This window comes from Solanum pennellii, chromosome 4 (genome assembly GCF_001406875.1).
Source record: "Solanum pennellii chromosome 4, SPENNV200".
Lineage (NCBI taxonomy): Eukaryota > Viridiplantae > Streptophyta > Magnoliopsida > Solanales > Solanaceae > Solanum > Solanum pennellii.
This window is the reverse complement of record NC_028640.1, coordinates 62,675,465-62,697,793: the sequence shown is the minus strand read 5'-3', so window position 1 is coordinate 62,697,793 and position 22,329 is coordinate 62,675,465. Positions and strand designations below refer to the sequence as shown.

Below are 22,329 nucleotides of genomic sequence, written 5' to 3'. Positions count from 1 at the left end.
CTCTTAGCCGCCAGGTGTATAATTGGCGTATGGTTCGACTCTGTTTCTTCTTTACTTCCAAACTTTCTGGCAAATACACACAAAATCCCCAAATGAAAAAAATTGGTAAAAAAGAAAACAAAATCAAATCTAAACTCTTCATTTCCTTTTAATAAATTTAACTCTTCTACTTTCTCTCTCTTCTTCATCAATGGCGTACCTGAAAAACCCCACTATTCCTTAGCCGCCGCTTCTAATTTTTCTTCGAATAAACCGCACCTTAAAGCTTTTTGTACCTTGTTCAACAGGTATGTTTTCTTCTTCTTTACCTCTAAGTATTTGTTTTAAACTCTATTTATCTGCGTTGAATTTTGAACTTTCAGTTGTTTGTAGGTAGCTTTTTCTTTAAATTTATTTAATTGTGTTTTATTGTGAAATGAATTCGAATTTGAGGTGATTTAGTTTTGGTTTCTGTGAGTTTAAGTGGTGGAATGAGAATTAAATTCTGGAAATTGGGTGTTTAATTTAGTTGAACGATCATTAGAGGTTAAAGTTGGGATTAACTGTAGGTCAAAGCTGAAATTTGTATTTTAGTTTGAGTTTTCACTTTAATTTGAGTTTTTGATACTTAGACTTCATTTTTGCTGATCTTATGGTGGAGAAAAGATATATTCGTTCTGTTTTGGTTTTTGTTGATTTTCTGAGTTTGTTTGTTTTGATTCTGTAGGATAAAGGAGCTGCAAGTTCATTGTTAACTAAGGAAATAGTGATGAATTAGTGTTCTTTTCTGTTGTGTAGACAGTTGAATGATTGATAACTTTGCGTCTTGGTTTTGACGGGAGACGTTAGATGCTGTTTTGAGATTTGGGTGAGTGAAGATTGATTGTTCTTGGAGTGCTATTGTTGCTAATGGCAGAAGACGGCCTACGTATAGGGATAGGTGGCCTTTCTTCTGGGTTGGCTGTGGTATTGAATGGTGAAGATAGGAAGGAGAGTTCTCAGAAAACTCATCTTGTTTCATATTGTGATGGTTTTGGCGATCAATCTGTGGAAAGAACCCTTGAGCACATCTTTGATCTTCCATACAAGTGTATTAAGTCACTCTCTTGTTCAATAGATGCTGAAATGGTTCGCTTAGTTATAAAGAACGAATTTCTGAAGTACCACATAAATCAGAAGACTGTTACAGACAGAAAACGAGAAGGGGTTTTGACTGCTGGTGGTGATGGTTGTAAACATCAGGTTATTCAATTAGAGGAATCAAGCATCTGTGGTGATATTCGAATAGTCAAACATCCTTTGATCATGGAGAGTCATTCTCTATTCAGCAGTGCTAGGGCCAATGCTTGTGTCTGGAAAGGGAAATGGATGTATGAAGTAACTCTTGAAACTTCTGGTATACAACAGCTAGGCTGGGCGACTCTTTCCTGCCCATTCACTGATCACAAGGGTGTGGGTGATGCTGATGATTCATATGCATACGATGGAAAAAGGGTCAGTAAATGGAATAAGGAAGCTCAGGATTATGGTCAGCCATGGGTTGTTGGTGATGTGATTGGATGTTGTATAGATTTGGATGGTGATGAGATATCATTTTATCGAAATGGAGTTTCACTTGGTGTAGCATTTATTGGTATTCGTAAGATGGTACCTGGATTGGGATATTATCCAGCAATTTCTCTTTCTCAAGGTGAACGTTGTGAGTTAAACTTTGGGGAAATCCCTTTCAGGTACCCAGTAAAAGGTTTCCTTCCCATTCAGCCTCCACCAACCAGAAGTTCAATTGCTACTGATCTGCTTAATTGTTTTAGAAGGCTAATTGAAATGCAGCGTGTGGGAAGGGCAGAGTTCAGTTCTGTTGAGAAATTGCGAAGATTGAAAAGGTTTGTATCATTTGAAAAACTTTCGCACCCTGTCTCTCGTGGGATATGTGAGGAATTATTCTCTACACTTGCTGCTGAAGACGGAAGCACAAAGTATATATCTTGTGGTCCACTTCTATCACTGATAATGGAGGTCTTTAGGATGCATCCTCCACATGACTATATGAGTTTGGACAGCATACTTGATTCTCTTCTAGAGTTCCCAGAGTCGAGAATTTTGTTTGAACATATCATAAGTTCGCTGTCGACCTTATGCAAAACAGCGCCATTGAGCCTTACAGAAAACTGTCCTTACTCAGGTTCATATATATATCTGGCCTTGGCATGCCACATCTTAAGGCGGGAAGAAGTAATGACACTGTGGTGGAGATCTTCAGATTTTGACCTCTTATTTGAAGGGTTTTTGTCGCGGAAGAGTCCTAACAAGCAGGATCTTCAAGGTCTGATGCCTTCTATATGGTGGTCTGGTTCGTGTGAGGATGTGTCAAATGAGGCTAGCCTGTTACTGACTACAGGTGCTTTGTCAGAAATAATTAACAAGGTATTCTATTTGTGGGTGGAACGAAGCTTATATTGGTATTTATGTCCTTGTTTGTCCCTTCAACATTGGTCCATGCTCATGTTAGTTCTTAGTCTAATATTGCTACCTTATACTTGAATAAGATTAAGTGCATTTGATGGTGTTTCTTGAAAGTTCTGGAACAAGTTAGACTTGAATCCATTGTTGTATGTCCTTAAAGTATAAGTGACTGAGTATTGTCGTTGAAATGAAAGCTCAAATCTCTTAATATGGTAGTCAGTGACGTAATGAGCACTTGATGCTTGATGTCTCCTATTTCAACATTAACTTTGAACTGCTTTCAGAGGAGAAATAGCATCATAGATTTTGTATTTAGAAATATTAAAAACTAAGACATTGGTCCATGCTCATGTTAGTTCTTAGTATTGCTACCTTATACTTGATAAAGATTAAGTGCACTTGATGGTGTTCCTTGAAAGTCCTGGAACAAGTTAGACGTGAATCCATTGTTATATGTCCTTAAAAGTATAAGTAACTGGAGTATTGTCGTTGAATGAAAGCTCAAATCTCTTAATATGGTAGTCAGTGATGTAATGTGTACTTGATGCTTGATGTCTCCGATTTTAACATTAACTTTCAACTGCTTTCAGAGAAGAAATAGCATCATAGATTTTGTATGTAGCTAGCTATTAGACACTGATCTTTTGAGCTGTTGGATGAGAGGGGAGCAAGACCCAAAAAGGATGGTGGTCTATAGTTCCTATTTGTGTCTGGTGGGCTATTTGGAGGGAGAAACCTCAGGTGTCATGAGAATATTACTATTACTAATCGGAAAGTTAAAGAAAATTGCATTAACATGTTTTTTTGGTGTAAAGAAGATGGTATAGAAGAAGTAGAACAGTTGGTAGATTTCCTAGGATCTATGTAATTATGGATATAGCTTGGAACTTTTTGAGGTAGCCCACATACCCTTGATGCTGAAGAATACAACTTTACCTTTATCAAAATAAAAATATTAAAAACTAAGACAACCTATCAGCCAAAAGTATGTCCTGACCATTAAACTGATACATTCTCATTTGATCAAGTTTAATAGGAACATCCAGCAATCTTAGCTATTTGAAACTTAACACAATACTCACAGTCACATGGCCCAGACCTCTGACTAGAATTGCTCTCCTACTTGATCAAGTTTTACACTGAGCTGCATCTGTTAGAATAAAGAGAACGTTTTGGTAGGCTTGCCCAGGAAATCATAACATGAATCTTCATCCTAATTCTGGCTTTGGACATCAAGTAAAAATACTATAATGCACATAAAACTAACATCAAATCTAATCTTTGAAGTTCTGGCGATTCTTTTTTGCTCGGTCTTTTTTCATAAAATAGTAGAAAGTTGGAATAAAAGGCATAGTAGATGCGTATGTATACATTACTGCTCTACCTGGTGTCTTGTCTTATTCAAAATTCTATAGTTTCTTGGCTTCTCTTGTCAAATCTTAACATTTAGACAGTGATATGATGGATTTTACTGCATCATATAGATCTTCTCTTTGTCCAGCTTTCCAGTTTAGCTGGCCTTTGCAACTGCTTTGGTTACAGTAACGAGTGATCTATCAGTTTTCTCAGTTCACGTTTCACTTAAGAATCATTACATGTGATGTTTTTGATATATCACACATACCCATCCCTTCTACTAACAAGTTTAAAGGGTTTGCAATTTCCTTATATGTTTCTCCATCTACAAGCAGATTAAGGCATTCTTTCTGCAGGTTGAAGAGAAGCAGAGGGACCTCTGCCGCTTGGTTATGCAGTTCATGCCACCCACATCACCACCTCAGCTTCCTGGATCTGTATTCAAGACATTCTTACAAAACATTCTACTTAAAAACAGGGGTGCAGATCGAGATTCGCCACCACCTGGTGTTTCAAGCAATTCTGTACTTGTTTCTTTGTTTGGTATCGTACTCCATTTCCTCTCTGAGGGGTTCGGGGACATTTGTGATTGGATGAAGGACTCTGGAACCTCTGATGTTGGTTTCCTACACAGAGGAGGCCAGCAAGCTTTTCCTGTAGGCTTGTTTCTCAAGAATGATCCTCATCGAGTTGATATTCCTAGGCTTGGTGGTTCATATAATCACCTAGCAAAATCCCATCCTATTAGTATTGAGCAGCATGAGGAAGTGATTCGGTGGGAAGAAGGGTGTATGGACAATGTAAAAGATAGGGTTACACATCTAAGTAAGCAGAAGCCGTGTTGTTGTTCTACTTATGATGCCGATTTTACAAGAATATCCAAAGATTCTATCAGGCACATGGGAAAAGGTTCACGGGGACATTGCAGCTCTATTCGTGAAAGGTCTGCTCATGTTGCTGCAGAATGCAGCACCAGTAGTTTGAATGATGATATTGCAGATAAACCAAGCACGAGTGATCAGTCGGAATCAGAGTTTGGCTTCCTTCCTATGCAGCAAATGAGATATGTTCCCAGAGAGAACAATGTTTCTTCAGCAACACTAAAAGAAGAGGAGCTACTGGATACCATGCTTTTGCTGTACCATTTAGGTCTTGCACCCAATTTCAAGCAGGTGACTAGATTTTCCCCTTACTAAAAGATGTAGTAATTAGGTTGCCTTGTTGTTTGAAATGTCTGAAGTGGTGCAAATGAGGTAAGACACCATTTCTCTGATTTTTCGGATGTTCCCCATTGAACACAACATCAAATGAAGGGATTTATATGGTGGTGTTTTATTAAGCTGCTTTGCAGAACTATATGCTAAGGTAGTGTCCCTTTAATGGACATTGCACTTTTTTTTTTTAACTGGAGCTTAAGTTTCAAATGGAACCACTTTCTCGGCGTTTGGCCTTGCAAAATATCCTATATATATTAGTACTGATGGAATATTTAGTGTCCTGTGTTAGTTTGAAATTATGTCCTGGGCAATTATAACAGTCTCATCTTTCTTTGTTGTCTCATTGGTTAAGGTGTTGTATGTGATTTGGTAACTGTACCTTAAGAGGGAGGAGTCTAGAAGTCGAATTTCATGTTTTCTCTCTTGATGAGTAATTTATATTATGGTATAGTAGGTTTTGAAATAGTGGTGAGGATGACGGTCCAAGCAAATAGTGGGGGTAGGAGTGGGGAAGGTTGGTGGTCAGTGTAAAAATAATCTAAGATGTTTTGTCTGATAAAGAATAAAATGGACCTAGTGGAGTGGACACAGAGGACTCATATGATAGATACCCACAAATATGGGATTGATGCATAGTTTTTTGATATATACTACGTGTGAGACTAGTTCTATCTGCTTCTCTCATGTGGGACATGGCTCCTGATATTGTATTTCTCTTTTGTGGAGCATGTTACTGTACTGCCAGATTATCTTTTCTTTCTTCTCTTCCCATTCATGCGGCACCTGAACTCATTGCTGGAGAAGTGTTCAGTATCTTCCTTATCTAGTTTCCTGGATTCGCATCACTTAACAGTATCACTGATCAATTGTAGGCATCATTGTATATGAATCGGCAATCACAGTCTATCTCTCTTCTGGAAGAAACTGATAAGCAGATCAGAGAAAACATTAACAGGGAGCATGTAAAGCGCTTGAAGGAGGTTCGTGGCGTATATAGAGAAGAAGTAATGGATTGTGTCAGACATTGTGCTTGGTAATACAATCATTGTACATCTTTGTTTTATTTCCAAATTATGTTATGACTATTATACATTACTATGTCTTCCATATTAATGAGTAGCTGCTGTATGCTTTCAAGGATGTATAGCTTAGTTCTTTTCTCTATATCATCTAACAGGTATCGTATTTCTCTATTTTCTCGGTGGAAGCAGAGGGGGATGTATGCAGCGTGCATGTGGATTGTTCAGTTGCTTTTAATTCTTAGCAAAGATGACTCAGTCTTCCTTTATATTCCTGAGTACTATTTGGAAACTTTGGTAATAAACTTTCTGGCTCTGGATACTATTTAGAACTCTAGCCTAGTTTGTATTTTCTTGTATCAAAGAGTGACTTATCATTTGTATTAAGGCTCTACTCTTTTGTTTACTTTTTAGCATGAATCTTTTCTACCTCTTTTTTTTGTTTTTTTTTTATGTCAAGGGAAACCCGCAGCCGCTACCCTTTGGGTGCGCAAAGGGTAAAACCCCGCTTCTATGCAATAGCTCGCAAACCATATGGGTGAGGTAACTCGCAGTGGCCAAGCCTAGTGCGACAAATCTTTTCTACCTCTTTGCTAGTGCCTTTTAACTTTCTTCGGGCGTAGATAGTGAAGCCAAGAGGAATCTATGGCTTCCCTTGGTAGATGGTGTGATATTCTATGTGGAATTTGGATCTCTGCTGTTACTAATAGTCAAGCGACCCAAAACTTTCGCTTGCCTACTCTTTTCTTCCCATGCCTTGCTTCAATTTGCCTTTCCATCTCTGCACTTTGCACTACTAGTATGCTGTGTTTGGATGGCTTTTAGGGGAATGGGACTGAATATATCAAGCAAACCTGACTCGTCTTATATTATGTACATTGCATTTTTCCCTGCTTCCTTTCATTTTGATGCACATTGAGTTTTACTTCCCCTCAATTGATCTTGGTCAAAAATGTTGAAACTGTTGTCTCTATGTATGTCTGGGCATAAAAATATGTAAAATGCTTTGTCCTTACTAGTGCTGACAATTGGCAAATGTTTTTTTCTTTCCGGCTATTTTCATGTCATTTAATTGGTTGTTTTATTAGTTGCCACATTTTTTTAAACAATGAAAGTAACCTTCCTTTCTGTTGTTCAATGACAGGTGGACTGCTTCCACGTACTTCGTAAAAGTGATCCTCCTTTTGTGCCTGCTACAATATTTCTCAAGCAAGGACTCACATCCTTTGTATGTCGTAACTCTCTCATTAATCACATGCCTTTTCTTTCTATGATACTTTCAGGACCAAGCCTATAATGCTGTGGTATATGTCGTGGTTGACTTTTTGGATATGCTTAAATAGAATTCATCAACACCCTCTATTGCTAATGTAATATAAGAGAAAGACTTGCAAGAAAAAAATTAGCACAAGAAGATTTTCTTAATACAGCAAGATTGGTTCTGGAATGATCAACAGTGCTAGATTCCTTCTCGTACTTGGTTCTGTTATCTATTTAGATCAGTGGGCTTCATTCTGTACGTGTATTTACTGATAACTTTCCTTGTTCAGGTTACTTTTGTTGTCACCCACTTCAATGATCCAAGGATATCGAGTGTGGAGTTGCGAGATCTTCTTCTGCAGTCTATTTATATCTTGGTGCAGTACAAGGAGTTCTTGTCTGAATTAGAATGTAATGAAGCCGCAATGCAGAGAATGCCTAAAGCACTACTATCTACTTTTGACAGTAGATCGTGGATTCCTGTAACAAATATACTTCTCCGTTTGTGCAAAGGTTCAGGCTTTGGATCATCAACACGTGGAGAATCATCTTCCTCTTCATCAGTTATATATCAGGTGATTTGATGATAGTTCATCTTTGTCTACACAGTTAACATTCTGTCTTGCTTAGCCATTGAGAGTTACTTGTAGATCTAACTCTTGTTCTTGTTAATGTGAAGAAATTATTGCGAGACGTTTGCTTGCATGATGAAGAACTATTTTCTACCTTTCTGAATCATTTGTTCAACACTCTGAGTTGGGCAATGACGGAATTTTCAGTTTCAGTTCGCGAGATGCAGGAAAGTTACAAGGTATTGTTCCTTTAAACGTCTATTATCCTTCTATGTTTGGATCAAAGAGGGAGAAGGAAGCCAAAAAGGGTACAGCTAATTGATTGATCGTTTATCAATGGTTGTTTTGTAGTACTGCTAAGTGCTATGTACACCTTAAAGAGGTTCTTTTTTTATTGTCCAATTTCAGAGTTCAGAAAAGTTATTATGCATACTCTTTTAACCAAACAAAGGGAATTATGTTTGCCTTCTACTTTTACTTTCCCCCTTCCCCATTATTCTCTTTTCAACTGACCACACAGGACATTTCTTCTTTTGACTTGCAATATCATTTTGTTGTACATCATTTCTAATTTTCCGATGGTAATAACTTTTGTTACGGATTTGCTGATAATATGTTTGAGAGGTTGTGCTCTATATTACAGAATAGAGTGGAAAAATAAAATGTTTTACACCCTGCATATTTTATTTACCTCCAGAAATGCTTTTTTTAAGTATACATTCTAGTGAATTGCGTGTGATGATATTCTGATAATGTTTTCTTTTGTCAAGTCCTCGAGTAGAATACTGATCTGTAAAAACAAAGCATATCCTCGTGAAAATAAAAAAAATAAACTTAATTTTCTTTTCATCCAGCTTGGAGTTTCTACCTATTTTGTACTAGTTATAGGTAGTATCTTGGTTTTTTGGGGTGCCGGTGTTGAATATCTTAACTGAGGGTGACTTTGGATACTGTCTTGCAAAGGTGAAATAGTAGTTTATGGGATTGCAGGAATCTTTTGTTGTTGTTTTCTTTTCTGATGTGTATTGTAATGTTTATTTGCCTTTCCAGGTGTTGGAGTTTCAGCAAAGGAAATGCAGTGTCATATTTGATCTATCCTGCAATCTTGCAAGGATTTTAGAATTTTGTACCCATGAGATACCTCAAGCGTTTATCTCTGGGGCAGATACAAATTTGCGAAGGCTGACGGAAGTGATCGTCTTTATACTAAACCACTTAAATTCTGCAGCTGATCAAGAACTTTTTGACCTGTAAGTTTTGATATTTATGTGGAATAGCTTTTTGCGTTTCCTTTTTTCTTTTTTTTTTGGTTTATTCTGTACGTTTAGAGTGAGAGAGTGTCAAGTCAAATCTGCTTATTTCTTCCGTGTCCGACACAACCAAAGACCAATGGTATTCCAATTGATAAAAGATCTGTTCTCCAGTCGGGTTGAGCTGATCCTTATGAGGTCCTCTTTTGTTTTGAATATGCCTCACGTTTAACTGTAAACTGGCATCCACTATCTTAGTGACGATACTGATGCTTTTATTCTGTTAATAGTGAAACCTCCATGTTCTGATGGTTAAATTTTTTTGTTGTGGTTTATCATTCCCCAGACTGTTATTTCTTTAGTGTTGAATCAAAGCCCTATCTGCCAAGTAAGGAGATCAATATTAGGAGAAAGAAGACCGAAACCTGATATTTCTGAAAAAAGAAAAGATTTTTAATCGACGGACTTGCATTCACCAAAAAATTGTGAGCTTGCATTCTCTTTATCTATGTGTGTGCAACACACTTATTCCGTGCATGATCAGAATTTTAGTTGGTACTTGCTTTTCTTTTCACCATAGCTTGATATTTGTTTGTAACAAGGACGTATTGAGTCCTTTTTGTGTATGTGTGTTTGTGTGAGTCTTGGTTCCTCCTTATTTGGGGTCTTCAGTTGTCATTCTTGCAGTTTCGTAAGGCGTCCAGGTCAGCCCCCAGAGAAACTAAACAGAGGCATGATTTTGGCACCCCTTGCTGGAATCATTCTTAATTTGCTGGAGGCTAGCAGGGAGTCGGATACTGGAGATAATGACATGGTTGGGATTTTTGCCAGCATGGACTGCCCTGATACTGTAGTCTCTGGGTTTCAGTATCTTTTGGAGTACAATTGGGTTAGTCTTTACTTCACTTCATTAATTTGGTAGTACTACTTCCTATTTTAGAATGGCATGGAAAATTGGTTTACAGCGAAGAAACTTGTCATGGGTACTCTGGTTTTTTAGACTTGGCAATTAGAAAGCTGAACGCTGGTTGACTGGTTTGGTTCATTTGCTGTTTTTGACGTCTGCCTATTTGTGCTAATGTTGTTTGGAAAGGGTTCCAATAGTTAATTGCTCTTTGGTTGCTTCATCTGTATTCTAACTCTCTTTTCATGAATTTCAGGCTAGTTTATTCAGAGCAGATGATTATCTGGAAAAAATCAGGCAACTGGAGATATTTTCAGGTCTGCTTATCTGTCGGTCAGAGGTAGTGGAAGTTGAGAGAATAGCCTATGGGGGTGAAACAGATTATGATGACAGCATCTGCTGCATCTGTTATACGAGTCAAGCAAATGCTCAATTTGTCCCTTGTTCGCACGTTTCTTGCTTCGGCTGCATTTCAAGACACCTTCTGAACGGTGAGAGATGCTTCTTTTGCAATGCAACTGTTTTAGAAGTTATCAAGACTGATGCAAATGCAGATCAAGGACATTTCTCAAATTTGGAAGAGTAAAGTTGGAGTGGGGGTCACCTTTCTCTTTTTTTCCTGGTGACTGGTGAATGAAAACAGTGGTTAGACATAGGCTAGTACTCGGTTGTCAGCTGAGGGCTCTGAGCTGTGAATTTAGGTCTCGACAAGTCCCATAGAGATGCAATGCAAGAAAGATTGTTATAAAAGGCGAATACTTTTCAGTTAAGTTATTGTTAGGGATTACAACTAGAATAGAAGGCATAAGCTTTGTTTAAATTACCAGAGTAGGTGGGATGGGAAGGCAGCATCTCTCTGGCTAAAAAGTTTTTGTAGTGGAGGCAAGGGCATTGTTTTGTGAATATATGAGGTGTCAATTTGAAGAAAGACTTGTTCTTCTGCTCAATCTTCTTTTGTTTTTACGGCGGTGCTTTGTGAGATGATGTGCATTTTATGAGAGCTACCAAGCGTAGAGAAGTTAAAGAGACATAGTTTTGTTAGTAACTTTAATCTACCTATGCTTCTTTGTACTATCTGTTTTAGCAGCAAAGGTATCAGAATAAGTTGAACAACCAAACTGGATTGTGAAACCTTGTGGATAATCTGCACAACAAAATGTAACCATGCAAATGCTTCCCCCTCCCACCTCAACTTTTACTTCAACCATAGAAATTCTTCGAGTGGTGTATTCTCTTTTTGGACAAAAAACTTACGCTGAAGAAGTATTGGGGAGAGGTGATTAGATAAGACATACATGTGACAATTTTATAGCCTTAGAAGGGTGCGTAGAACATATATTAGGGTGGTGAAGTGTTGTTTTGCTTTTCGAGGGTTAAAACTTGTTAGTGTTTGTCCTTGTTCTTGTTCCTTTCTTATTCGAGTTGATTGTTGTTATGAATTTAACCAAAAAAAAAAAAAGATGGATCCAGTAATTCCTTTCTTATTCGAGTTGATTGTTACAATGAATTTAACCAAAAATGGATCCAGTAATTCGGGAGTCTTGAACCCGACGTGAATCGAACACGCAACCTTCTGATCTGGAGTCAGACGCGCTACCATTGCGCGACGGATCCTGGATGTGGCTTAACTAAACTAAACACACAATATATAATTAACTATTCAGTACTGATCTATTTTGCACCATGCTGGTATGGTTGTCACAAATTATATTACTCCCTTTTCCCAATTTGTGTTATAATTTTCGTTTTTCGAAAATCTGACCGTTTAAATTTGATCGAAAATTTACGCATGAAATTAATATATTTGTAAATCACGTAAAAAAGTGCTATAAATCATCACAATAACTGATAATGCAAAATGCTTAAAGAATGTATGAGAAAAATTTAGATGAATAATCCGTTTAATTCACAGTTAAAAATAAACTTGCTTGAATTTCGAAATGCGAAAAATATTACATAAAAAAATAAAAAGTAACAAAGATCAATATAATTTATTCAAATATTATATTTATTAAAATAATATAATACGATACAAATAGTACAATACTATATTATACAATATAGTTATAACATAGTATAAAACACGTAATGAACAAAGTGTAGAGAAAAAAATCTTCTGCAGTCTAGTGGTTGACCGACATATATATTATTATCAGTCTAGTGGTTGACCTGCTAAATCATCACAATATTATCAAAAAATAGAATCATACATACTTAGTCCAAATCTTAAATGACACATTTGTCTTTTTAATCACTCAACTGTCACCATACTTGTGACACTAACACATTTTTATTTTTTAAATTGTCCCAAAACACACAAAATTTTATTTTAAATTTTTTATTACAAACAAATCTCTCAATTATGAAAGTTAAGATCAATCCAAAAATCTATTTTGTGTGTACACAAATAATAACTTAAAAATCACACTTTATCTCGTTTCGATATAATAACTTATAATTAAATTACATAAAATATTAATCTGCACTAGATAGATTCGGTATGACGAGCTTGATCTACAACGTAACCATAGCTTTTACTGCCTTCTTTTAAGGTACAACAAAATTGAAAAAACAAGGGGAGAAAGGGAGGTGATAGGAAATCCATTAAAATGTAATCAAGTTAATATTTAACTCCAAATAAAATTAGTGGATAGATAAGAACATCCTTTTTACACTAGAAATATTCAACAGAAATGTCTCAAATCTATTATTGTTGGCTAAAATAACAAAGAGTATATATATATATATATTCAGAGACTTAAAGAAAAAACAAAATAATTAGTAAGAAGAATAATTTGTTTGAGCACCTCCTCCAGATTGGACTGGTGGCCTTGGAGGGCTTCTTCCTCTACTTGAGTTACTCACACTTATAGACCTTGTTGTCATGTACTCAATATTTTCCTGCATCAATAATTTAATATTACAATGAGGAACACAGTTCAACTAAACTCAATATTTTAATACAAAAATATTTAAGTTTAATTTTAATAATTGAAAATTTAAATCTTAAATTCGTCTCATCGATCGAGATTAAGTAATAAGTACCATAGATGAGATATCTTCTTTTTCTTCTTGTTGGTGAGAGTATGCGGAGACAACAAAGTTGGAGTTGTGGTTATTGCCATATCCAAAAAAGTTTATTGTGGATTTAATCAATTTCTCAAAAATATTGCAAGGATTTTCTCCCATTTTTTCTTCTTTTTTTAATGATGGTAACTAGTATTACTTCTTTCAAAACACAATGTCTGTATATGGTATTGGATGAGGTTATTATTTTTGTTTGGGGGTGGGTGGGTGTATATTTTAATGTTTTAACGTATGTGTTATGAAAATTGGAAACATTTGTTAGGTTTATGACACGTGTATCCGACTCATGACATACGACAATTTACACTAAATTCCACGAGCCGCTTTATTCCAATGGACGTGACAAATTTTGAAAATATTTTTAAATTTGATTGTAAATTATTAATTTCATTTCTAAATTATTGTCATTTTTAGAAATATTTTTTATTTGATTAATTAAACTTAAATATACTCTTATCTTGTAGTATGAATGAAATATATCCTAAACAGTTTTAAAGGTAATTTTTACATTTCTCTTGTTTTTATTAAGAGTATCATACTCCTATAAGAGTTTAAAACCACTTGATAATGATATGTCATGTGAAAGATTGCGAATGTATTGAGGGTATATTATATTTAAGTTTAATTAGTCAAGTAAAAAAATATTTTTAAATCTATCAATAATTTAGAAATGAAACTAATAATGAAGTCCATAAAATTCATCTAATATGAAATAGAAAAAACAATTTCAGTTAATATTAAATAGAGAAAATACAATTAATTGATATAAAAGTTAATATTATTGGCACACGAAGCACGGGCTACCGTGACTAGTCATACGAAGATATGCCAAGAAACAACTGGATTATTTAAAATAGACTTGTCAATATGGGTTAGTGTATTTTATTGGGGCTAATTTATATAAATTTTGATATTTTACGGGTTAGGCTGCATTAGCTTATTTTTTTGTGGGCCTAAAAATGATCGGCTCAACCGACAAATACGTGGGGCTTGCCGGGCCAGCCCATTTTTTAAAAAATTAATTTTTTTAATAATTATCAAAATAAATTATAATTATAATAAAAAATTATTATAGTAAATATCGACAAAACAATATTACATGATGTTAATATTACTACTTGTTACAAATCTACAAATAAATTATCTTTTTAATATTAATTAAATTTTTTTTAGGTAAAAGTATAAATATCTAAATAGAAATATTAACATAATTGTAAATATCTAAATAGAAATATTAATATAATTGTTTTGAATTTGGACTCTCTTTTATTTAAAATTTTAACATTATGTTATAATTTTTAATTAATTTTTGTTGGTCCATGGACTGGCCTACCGATATTTCTTAGGATAAATCACATGAATATGCTATATTATAAAAAATATTTGTCATCTATGTCAAAATAATTTTTCTAACTTAAATAACATTTTTTTAGAATTAAGAAAGTTCTACTATTTTATCAACCTTTGCCTCTTTCGCTGCCATTTTTCTCTTCCTCTTTTTTTTTTTCTTCGTCGTTTCTTTCTATGTATTCTTTCTCTTCTTTTTTTTATTCTTCTTCTTTTTTTTTCCTGTAAATAACTATTTTTAAATCAGTTTTCACCTATATTTCACTAATTTTAGTCAAAAACATGATGAGAATAGGAATAGAAAAATCAAAAAAATTTATGATATCATGTTCTCAAAAGGAAATTTCAAATCTTTAAAATTATACAAACATAGAAACACAATCATATCTATTAGATATGTTTCGTAATTGTATTAAAATCATGAAAGATACATTTATAATACATATTACAATTTACAAACTTTCACTCCTCTTTTAGTAATATCAACCAAAACAATTTAAGCGACACACTTATAATACATTTATAACATCGGCACAAACATCACTCATGCTCTTTAGATACAAACTAAAATAATTTATAATAATACACATATAATACATATTTTATTCATGAATAATACAGGTTTAATTCAATATATAGATTATTGTCTTGTCTTTCGTTAGTTACATTTTCATTTATTGTTAATTTTCTCTTCTAATCCAACTTTAATATTATGCGATACACTTTTAACACAAATTTAATTCATGTTGTAGTTTACTATTAGTTGCTATTAGATTACTTGTTTAATTCATTACTGGTATAAGTTTAATTCACTCTATAGATCATTGTTTGGTGTTTCATTAGTCACATTTTTTATTCATACTTAATTCTCTTTTCTAATTCAACTTTACTATTAGTGTAATGCACTTTTAATACAAGTTAATTCATTTTGTAGTTTATTGGTTTGATTTGTTATGATTGAATTACTTGTTTAATTTATAATTGATACAAATTTATTCAATTTACAAATAACATAATGTTTTTTTGTTTGCTACATTTTGCATTCATGTTTAATTCGCTTCTAATTCACTTTAATATGTGTGTAATACGTTTTTAATTCAAGTTTAATTCGTTTGGAAGTTCAGTATGTCTCTTCATTTGTTACGATTAGATTACTTGCGTTTAATAAGTTATTGATACAAATTTTATTCAATCTACGAATCATTAAATGTTCTTTCAGTTAGATACTATTTAATTCATTAATGATACATGTTTAGTTCACTTTATAGATCATTCTCCGATCTTTCATTAGTTATGTTTTTTATTCATGCTTAATTTTCTCTTCTAGCTCAACTTTAATATTTGTGTAATGCACTTTTAAATACAAGTATAATTCATTTTACAATTTATCGGTTAATTTGTTATGATTGAATTACTGGTTTAATTTATTATTGATACAAGTTTTATTCAGTTTATAGATCAAAGAAATCTTTCATTTGCTACATTTTCCATTTATATTTAATTCTCTTCTAATTCAACTTTAATATGTGTGTAAATACATTTTAAATTTAAGTTTAATTCATTTTAATTTGTAGTTCATTATGTCTCTTCATTTATTACGATTAAATTACTTGTCTAATTGATTGTTGATACAATTTTTATTCAGTAGAATCATTGATAATTCTACGAAAGAAAGTTGAAAGAGAAAGAGAAAGAAAAAGAAAGGAAACAAGAGTAACAGTACGAGAGGGAGAAACAACAAGAAAAAAAGAAAGAAAGGGAGAAAAAGTGAGATAGAGAAAGAGCGAGAAATTAAAAAAAGAAGCGAGAGAGTAAAAGAAGAAAGAGGCGAGAGAGAAAGAGAATTTCAATAAAATACATAGTATCATTACATATTGCTATAAATGGTAATAATCAAAGAGTATATCTAAAATAAGTAATTATTTTTTAAAGGTCAAAGACTCAAATATGTCATTGAACTTTTAGAAAAGACTCATTTATGTCATCAGTTAAAAGTTTGGTTCATTGCCATTATCGCTAAAGAAAAGGCTCATTCATGCCATTATTTTTTAACGGTGATTTTGCAAAACCATTTTTTACACGTGGCCAAATATAATTCGGCCACGTCATCAATTTTATAATTAAAAAAATAAAAAAAATAATTTTTATTCAGAATTTTGAATTTTTTTATTTAAAAAATTAATGACGTGGTCAATAATAATTCAGCCACGTCATCAATTTATTGAATAAAAAAAATCAAAAAAAGATTAATTCAATTTTTTTAATTAAAAAATTGATCACGTGGTTGAATTATAATTGGTCACGTGTCAAAAATGGTTTTGCAAAACCATCGTTAAAAAATAATAGCATGAATGAGCCAAACTTTTTACTGATGACATAAATGAGCCTTTTCTGAAAGTTCAATAGCATATTTGAGCGTTTTCCCTTTTTAAATGGAATCCACTCAAGTAATTAATCCTTTCTGAAGCCCCACAAATCAGTAGACTTATTCCGGCCGAGTTAAAAAAAATTTTTCTTAAATGGATTTCAAAAATCATAGCCCAACTCTTTTAAATTCCGAATTAGATCAGAACGGCTCAATGGGCCTAACACATATTGATAGCTCTAATTTAAACGATGATATACTCTTCTATTAATTAGTACTATATAAAAATCTACAATTACTCAATAAAGAAACTAATATCGAGTGAAAATCTAATAAATTTATCGAACAATATAAAAGTTAAATCCAATTAGTAACATTAGTTTAAAAACTTCAAAATAATAGAATATATTTTACCACTGTATATCTGTTTTCTCAAATATAAAAGGAAATACTTATCTATAATTTTTTAAAATTTTAAATTTATTTAAAGAAATGGATAAAATGAATATAAGAGGTTTAAAACCTGATGATAGTCTTAAATATTTGATACTTTAATACATAAAATTTGTTGTGATCAATTTTTAATGATTATAGTATTTATTAAAAGAAGATAATATAAATCTATATACGGTTGGAATACGAATATATGTTTATTATTGGGAAAATGACAAAATTATCTTGAACATGATTTTAAAAAGTTTTTAATTTATATAAATAATTATTTTAAATTATTTAATATTGAAGAACTCAAAAATTAATTGAATTAAAGGGCCAAAAATCAAGTGCCAACAACATGAATATCAACACAAACAAAGATAACCAAATATCAAACTCAGTTTTATTCAGTTTTTGGAAGAAAATAATGCAAGATAAGAAAGGTGTTTTATTAGTTAGAGATTTTATAAGGTGAATCCAATAACATATGTATTGTCAAAAACATATTTATTTGTATATCAACATAAAACTATAGACAACTCTTTAGAGAATGTTGCTAAATATTTACTATCATATAAGTCATAAAATATTTCATATGAAAATATATTTATAAATAAAAAATAAGGAAAATCGATATAATATGAAACATTTTAACAAAAATATTATTGAATAATTTTCACATATAGCAAAAATAAAAATCATATTTCTATGTTATAACTATAGTTTGCATAATTGTGATCAAACATAAATATATATATANAGGATGGAATTTTAGGGGCTAATCTCCCACAACTAAGTGTGGGGGCATGCCCCCAAATGACGGGCCGTAGTATGAACTACTAGGCGTCGTTTTAGGTCATCGTTTGGGATAGTTTGGCAACTTTCTTATCAAGGCTTGGGTCCTCCTCAAAGACCCTTAGGGTGGTCATTGGGGAGTCGTAACTGGACATTTCAACCATAAGCATGTTCATCTAGGTGTTAGATCCCTCCCCTATCAAATTGGGCACCAAAGAACACATAAAACATGCAAAGACACACAAGCACATACAGGACTAGTTTATGAAGGTCTTGGTCTTTCTTTGACGTTCAACTCCTGAACTCTTTTAAACTGACTTCTAAGGCTAAAATTCATTACTTTAACACATTATTAACTCATGAAACACATGAGAAGCTCAAGTTTTACCTATTTCATTTTGAGGGTCGTTACACTAGCCCACCCTATCTGGACTAGCCCATACAGGCTTCGACATTTTACTGACTGTGTGGCCAAAAAATTGTTCGGCCCAACCAACAAGTACGTGGGCTACAGGCTTGCTGGGCCAGCTTACTTTTTCAAAAACAATAACTTTCACATATAGCAAACATAAAAATCATTTTTGTATGTTATAACTATAGTTTGTATAATTGCGCTCTATAGGAAACATATATATATATATATATATATTTCGCTATACATATACAAAAAAGCACACATGTATAATCCACTATACATATACAAAGAAAGCAGTTGTATAATTCACTATACATATACAAAATAAAGTAGTTGTATACAACGAGAAAGAGAGAAAGAAAAAGAAAATTGGGCAGAAAAGTATTTATATTGTATAATTATAAGTGTATAGGATGAAGATATATGTATTTACATATGTATATAGAAGTTTCTCTCGTCTTATACAAACAGAAACACAATTTATACATTTCGTTTCTGTTTGTATAAGCGAGAAAGGCGAGGGTGACGAGCAAGATTTGGGAGAATAGCGAGCGAGATTTGGAAAAGGGGAGAGAGGGAACGAAAATATATGTATATATATAATTTTCTCTCGCTTTAACACAAACACATTTTATATATTTGTATTTATATAAAAGCGAGAGTGCCACCAAAAGAGAGTGGCGAGCGAGATTCCACAAGGGAGAGAGGCGAAAATAATAATAATTTGCTATAGGTACAATTTAATCAAAATATATTTATATCATTTAATATGAATTAATAATTTGCTATTATATACAATTTTTCCAATATTAAATATGTATAACCCACAACATAATTTCATATCAAATCATTATTTTGTAAGTAAATTTATCAAATTCCATCTAATGTGACAAATACTACACAAGTATGAATAATCGTGTTTGTTAAACTTTCTATATATACTCTATTAATATTTCTATGCTCAATTTTAATTGTCTATTACTTTAAAAATACATTTTCACTTTTATTTATTATCTTTAAAGTATCAAGAAAAACATAATTATTTATATAAAAGAAACTACATCAAATTTATGCACGGAAAAAAGCTAAAAAAATTGTCCAATACATAGATTGAAGTATGGTCAAGAATTAAAAAAACTCAAAATGTTTCTTGAAAAAATTCGTCTCCCAACACAAAAAAGAGGATTATATTGAATTACTCCATCAAATAAATGGAGATTTTCTTTGGTAATTACTAACTTGATGAAAAACATTAGAACTACGAATCTAAAGGTACAAATTATCATTTATGATATTAGCAACTAATTTCAATGTAACTTCATTTATTTTTATCGAGAAGTTAATATGGTGGCAGACTAATTTGTCAAGATGACCTGTACGGGTGGAAATGAAACACATTTCTTTTCCGAAGTGAAAGGTTTAATTCACCAACTCTAACTGAGAAGTTAAACACCTTTCTTTTTTTTGTTCAGAATTAGAATAGAACGAAGAATGAGATAGTCAACATCATGTATCAATCATAGAATAACTCTATGAATAGGTCAATTCTCTGTAACCTCCTACCTCCTACCGTTCACAACATCCTTGCTTCAAATAAGTGGCAAATACCTTTCATGAGAAAAAACAATATGAAAAATATAATTTTTTTTATAAGATAAATAGATTCCCCCTCTATTGTGTGAACCTTTTATAATGTAATTTGTTGGTTAAGGATAGTCCATGTCCTCCAACAATTATAATTGTGACGATTCAAATCATCGTAATTGACATCCACATTAACTTTTCGATGGGAGAACCATTAATACTAATTAGCTAACCAAATATTACACAACTTAATCAAAACTAGGCATTTGAAGTTACAGAGGAAGGTTTAAATGCTAAAGCAAATATAAATTTATCATAAACTCCAAAATTTTAATCAAACAAATACAGAATAATATCTAGAACCTAAAAAGTCAATGTACCAAAACATGTAAAGTTCAACAAATCTAAGAAAATGGGTACAATCCAATTAAACATAAGAAAATCTTAATGTACTAGTTTAAGTCCGAAATGGGGACATAAACGAAAAAAGAACTCATGACAGCCCGGAAGAACTGACTTACCCTTGAATTCGATGACGATCACTGATCTTCTAAATGAGATCTGTCAACGGCCGCTTGAAGATGTCATGTACTCAACAAAGAAAGAGCAAGTGCAGTATCTGTACACAACCACATTGTATTATCACGTGACTATCCCACTAAGTGCAACATATATAAGCTATTACAAAATAATAATAACATGCATATACCGAACATATGCAATATCAACATCATTTACGAACAACGTACAATTTCACAATTCTCAAGATATACAGTTATGTCAAATTAATGATCCTTTCATGGAATTCGCACTCAAATCATTAGTGTATCGGTACGTGGTACCCATTTCAAGTTAGTGTGTTTGTGACACCCGTTCCAATGTTTATGCCGGTATGTGGCTACCGATCCCACTGTGTCGGAACGCAACACCCAATCTACTCAACAAGCCACAATCACAGGTATATTCTCATAATCGGACAATCAAGTCATGATTCATGACATTCAATTATCCGTCTATCCCCATTTATGATTAGTGTGATTAATGATGTAATATTCACATACATCCATGTATATATCATAATGAAGCAAGAACAAACATAAACAACATGAAATCACAACGATCACCTACCTCTTACAAACCTTGAATTCCCTAAGAAACTTGATTCTTCCCTTTCCGAATTTTTTCCGCTTGTTCTTGGTCTACAAATAACTAATATAACACCGGAATCAATAAACAATGTCTAATTACGCGGATTACAATCAACTCTATCAACCCTAGATCAAATTCATGATCCCAAAATCTAAATTAGGATTTTTCTCACCATCCAAACAATTCCAAAATCCTTTCCCAACAATAATTACCCACAAAACTAAGTTCTATGGATCGAAAAATAGATTCTGAAAGTGAAAGTCTTACCTTTAGCCTCAAGAATGGTGGAAAACTGTCAAGAAAACACTTGGGATCGTTCCTTATCTCTCAAAATAGAAAAGTGCAGAATAAAATATTTTTGGGGGATAATTTCCGACTGGCCAGCTAGGGCGGCCCCCATCCCGCCACAATGGCCCCGCCTTGGAGGAAATAATCCCACAACAACAACTTGCACGAAACCAGTGAGTCGATATAAGAGTTTCAAACCTCCATTTTCACAACACACCTTCAACCCATGACACTCAGAAATTCTACCCGTTCACGCTAAGATTAGTTTTGAGAATTTTACTCACTCGAATTCAATTCTGAAAGTTGTACGGGTTCCTTAACGTCTTAGCTATCTACTCATGTGATCAAAATCATAATTAGATCACCTAATTGTTACTAGATCTCCTAGACCTTACTGACTCTGATTTCTTCCAAATCTGGAATAGATTTGAAAATTCTAAATTACAACTAAAATTTTTTCCGACCCAAAAAAATTTTTCGTTGACTTTTCTATAACAACGGAAACAGGCCGTTACAATAAGTTTTTGGATTAACCTACATAGTAGGGGGCCAAGCCTAACTTACCACACCAAGAGTACACACAGAGGTGATGGCTTATTGTAACGACCTGTTTAGTCGATTCGAGCAGTAAGATTAGTTTGATAAAAACTGACTGGGTCGACGGACCACGCAACGGACCGTCATGGTCACGACGGCCAATGATGGATTCCGTCGTCCCATACTTGTGAATTTTCTTCTGCTACTTTTCTCATTACCCTCGACGACAAGTAGGACGAACCGTCATAGGCACGACGGACCGTCGAGGGGCTTCGTTCCAAAACACTTAAACTCTGAAAATCTGGGT

The 22,329-nt window shown here is 33.3% G+C and overlaps 1 protein-coding gene and 1 non-coding gene across 5 annotated transcripts; one reads left to right on the top strand and one right to left on the bottom strand.

The window, feature by feature from the left end:
- Positions 1-38: 38 nt before the first annotated feature.
- On the top strand, positions 39-10,983 carry LOC107017823 (E3 ubiquitin-protein ligase RKP). 4 transcript variants are annotated; one of them, XM_015218095.2, is made up of 11 exons: positions 39-287; positions 707-2,403; positions 4,155-4,970; positions 5,888-6,048; positions 6,193-6,331; positions 7,179-7,262; positions 7,585-7,869; positions 7,974-8,105; positions 8,917-9,116; positions 9,789-10,005; positions 10,277-10,606. In XM_015218095.2, exons 2-11 carry the CDS (start codon positions 889-891, stop codon positions 10,604-10,606), a joined length of 3,879 nt encoding a protein of 1,292 aa, XP_015073581.1. In that variant the 5' UTR covers positions 39-287; positions 707-888. The 4 variants fall into 4 exon arrangements, with proteins under 4 accessions (XP_015073581.1, XP_027772003.1, XP_027772002.1 ...); XM_027916202.1 differs by lacking the exon at positions 39-287 and having other exon boundaries at positions 889-2,403; positions 9,804-10,005; positions 10,277-10,983; XM_027916201.1 differs by lacking the exon at positions 39-287 and having other exon boundaries at positions 889-2,403; positions 10,277-10,983.
- A 579-nt stretch (positions 10,984-11,562) lies between these two features.
- On the bottom strand, positions 11,563-11,634 carry TRNAW-CCA. Its single transcript has one exon. It is a non-coding gene; the product is annotated as a tRNA-Trp (tRNA).
- Positions 11,635-22,329: the final 10,695 nt, after the last annotated feature.

Coding starts and splice junctions, on each gene's coding strand:
- LOC107017823 (XM_027916201.1), top strand. CDS start 889: ATGGCAGAAGACGGCCTACGTATAGGGATAGGTGGCCTTTCTTCTGGG. Junction 2,404..4,154: donor TGTCAGAAATAATTAACAAG/GTATTCTATTTG, acceptor TTCTTTCTGCAG/GTTGAAGAGAAGCAGAGGGA. Junction 10,006..10,276: donor ATCTTTTGGAGTACAATTGG/GTTAGTCTTTAC, acceptor CATGAATTTCAG/GCTAGTTTATTCAGAGCAGA.